Source organism: Etheostoma cragini, chromosome 3, assembly GCF_013103735.1.
Source record: "Etheostoma cragini isolate CJK2018 chromosome 3, CSU_Ecrag_1.0, whole genome shotgun sequence".
In the NCBI taxonomy this organism is placed as follows: Eukaryota; Metazoa; Chordata; class Actinopteri; order Perciformes; family Percidae; genus Etheostoma; species Etheostoma cragini.
In genome coordinates, this window is record NC_048409.1 from 28,269,817 (window position 1) to 28,273,005 (window position 3,189).

The window sequence follows — 3,189 nt, forward strand, 5'->3', positions numbered from 1 at the left end:
TGTGTGTGTGTGTAGGTGGATGGTAAGGATCTGATGAACTGTCTGACCAGCCGAACCTTGATCACCAGAGGAGAGACCGTCTCCACCCCCCTCAGCATGGAACAAGCTCGGGATGTACGAGACGCTTTCGTTAAGGTGCAACACTTAATATTATTATTATTAACATTATTAATCATAAATACATAACATCTGTTCACGATACATGATATTAATGTTTTCCTGTATAACCCATTGTCATGTCTGGTCTTAAATGAGCCTACTAAGATCCATTTTTAAGGAAGCTATGGGTAAACTGTGAAGTTTTCTCGTGAACATCTAACAATTAACCTGTTCACATTTCTGGCATTGTGTACATTTTGTTTTTCCACCTTGTAGAACGTAATAATATTTAAGGTATTTGAAATCCTTTTTTGTTTACATCCATGTTTATTAGCTATCAGTCTTCTTCTCCCTGCCTCTGCTGGCGTGTTGCTGCTGCTGAGCGTGTTATCTCCACCTGTAGAGCAGTGAAGGGGTGTGAAACCGTTGGCAGTAAAGTTAAGACAAACCAAAAAAAGCCTTTAAAGTTTTAAATAGTGACTTGACTGTGTGTGTGTGTGTGTGTGTGTGTGTGTGTGTGTGTGTGCGTGTGTGTAGGGAATTTACGGCCGTTTGTTCGTGTGGATCGTGGAGAAGATCAATGCGGCCATTTACAAGCCTGCGTCCTCACAGCCCAAAGCTTTGAGACGCTCCATCGGTCTTCTGGACATCTTCGGCTTTGAGAACTTCACCGTCAACAGGTACAAACACACACACACACACACACACACACACACACACACACACACACACACACACCTATGTTAACTTGCATACACTTGGGTTTAAAATATGTCTTGTATGGGATCCTAATTGGACTAAATGCAAGACTCATTGGAATCTGATCACTCAAACCTCTTTGCATGCAGCAGACATATCTATTGTAGTGTAAGCTCTAATTCGTCCTGATGCCTACCGGGAAATCCATCATCTTTGTGGTGGTTGTTTTGGGGAAAGCTTGCCTATTTTATGACAAGGTGGACAAAGTGTTGCGTGACCATCTATCGTTTTGTATAATGGAAGATGTGTTGGATTCTGCTGAAAACAATTTCTCTACTGACACAACCGCTAACGACAGGCGAGAGTGTGGACGGGTCTTTTGACCTTTTGACCTTCTAGCCAAAGCGAAGTGGGCAGCAACAAAACCTGAACACCAGTGACCAGCTGGAGAGTCTACCTGTATCTGTCTACCTGTGTTCGGATTACCAAAACACAGTTAAAAAAAGAAGCGTAAACAGGGTCGTAGACTTACATTAATTTCCCTGAGCATTCCCTAAACTCGCCTGGCGAAGTTAACTTGCATGATCATGAATACATTGTGCAACATATTAGATTAGATTAGATTAGATTAGATTAGAGTCAACTTTATTGTCATTACACAGGTATTCTACCTGTGTAATGACAACAAAATGCAGTTCAGGTCTAACCAGAAGTGCAATAGCAGCAGTTGCAGGATATAAACTGGTTCATAAGTGTAGGACATGGATAAATATATACTGGATAATATATACTGGATAAATATAGAAATGAATACTATTATAAACAGAACTTTACAGGTAGATTTGTCCTATGAATATAATATATACATAAGTGTATTGTGAACAAGATTTACAGGTGAATATGTACTATGAATATATACAGATGGCTATTAATATAAACAGAATTTTTACAGACAGATATATATAATAATTTTAGGCTAAAATAAGTAGTGTAACAATGATTTAAAGGTAGTACAAGTAAAGTTTGGGCATAAGCTATCCAAATTAAAGTGCAGTGGAAAGGAATTGCATATTACAGTTAAAATACACTATTGTATAATTTAAGGAAATGATTATTATATAATTTTACATTAAAATTCTATTATCATAACAATAGAGTTTTATAGGATTAATCACAGTTAACCTGACAGTATGCATTGATTTTGAGTTTCCTATTATCAGATTTGTTCTGTTTTCAGTACATACATCTATCTATCTGTGTATCAACTTGAAATGAAGCTGTTATCCTAATTTCAGTATATGTCCCATTAAACTTCTTCCTTTCACCGTCTTGTCAGAGCAACTGAGAGTAACGTTCTTTTGTCCTCATTTTCTTGTCCCTTCTCGCCGTCCGGCCTGCAGCTTTGAGCAGCTGTGCATCAACTTCGCCAACGAGAACCTGCAGCAGTTCTTCGTCCGCCACGTCTTCAAGCTGGAGCAGGAGGAGTACAACCTGGAGAACATCAACTGGCAGCACATCGAGTTCACCGACAACCAGGACGCGCTGGACATGATCGCCATCAAACCCATGAACATCATCTCGCTCATCGACGAGGAGAGCAAGTTCCCCAGGGTACGTAGGCTCAGATTGTGCAGGGGGGGGGCGCAGGTAAATCCTGCTCCGGTCTCGGGGTTCAGTCAGTTAGTCAGAATCTCAGATGTTGATGTGTGAATCATCTTTATTACGTAGGATATATCCTAGAGGCAAAGTGGTCTGGATCAAGCTGTCACAGCGCCCCCCTTCCTATGTCTGGCTCCTTTGCTCTTGCACCCCTGGTCTTATTCACTAAGGGGGGCGGTCGGGGTCTCCAGGTCCCAGTGGTGTCATGTGTTCTTGTGCTTATTTCGTTATCCATTCAGTTGGAATGTGACTGAAAGTTTATGACCCTCAGTTCGGGACCTGCAGAGCAAAAGATCAGTTGGGCTGTAAAGAGGGACTGGAACCAGACATTTAGGAGAATGTACCAGAACATCTTATGTTATAGAACAGAAGTATTGAAAACAAAACAACTTAATGCATGACCAACTTGTCTTCATTTAAGTTGAAAAAATCCTTTTGCCTTTTAGCTTAAATGTATAATGCAAATCAGACACAATGTTTAAGCACATGCAACATTTTAAATTCCAACGAGGGTCGCCGTCCCCGTGAGGTCGACCCTGTCGAGACAACCCGTTCTCACTCCAAATGAGTCAAATATGGACATTTGGGCAGTGGTTGTCCGGGTGTGATGCAACGGAAAAGGCGTCCTTCGGCGTGTGTGTAGAACGTCCCGGGAAGAGCAGCATCTAGACGGGGTTTAGAGAGTAGTGTGTTAGGGGGAATCACGCATGGGCAGGTTGGTCGGGGGGGGGG

General features: G+C 41.6%; 1 protein-coding gene across 1 annotated transcript in view; it reads left to right on the forward strand.

Annotated features, from left to right (window-relative positions):
* The window catches only part of myo7aa (myosin VIIAa), a 57,704-nt gene that overhangs the window by 16,500 nt on the left and 38,015 nt on the right, over positions 1–3,189 (forward strand). The window contains exons 10-12 of the mRNA XM_034867803.1: positions 16–135; positions 637–779; positions 2,199–2,409. Of these exons, the coding sequence (XP_034723694.1) occupies positions 16–135; positions 637–779; positions 2,199–2,409 (474 nt within the window). The remainder of the gene's footprint in view (positions 1–15; positions 136–636; positions 780–2,198; positions 2,410–3,189) is intronic.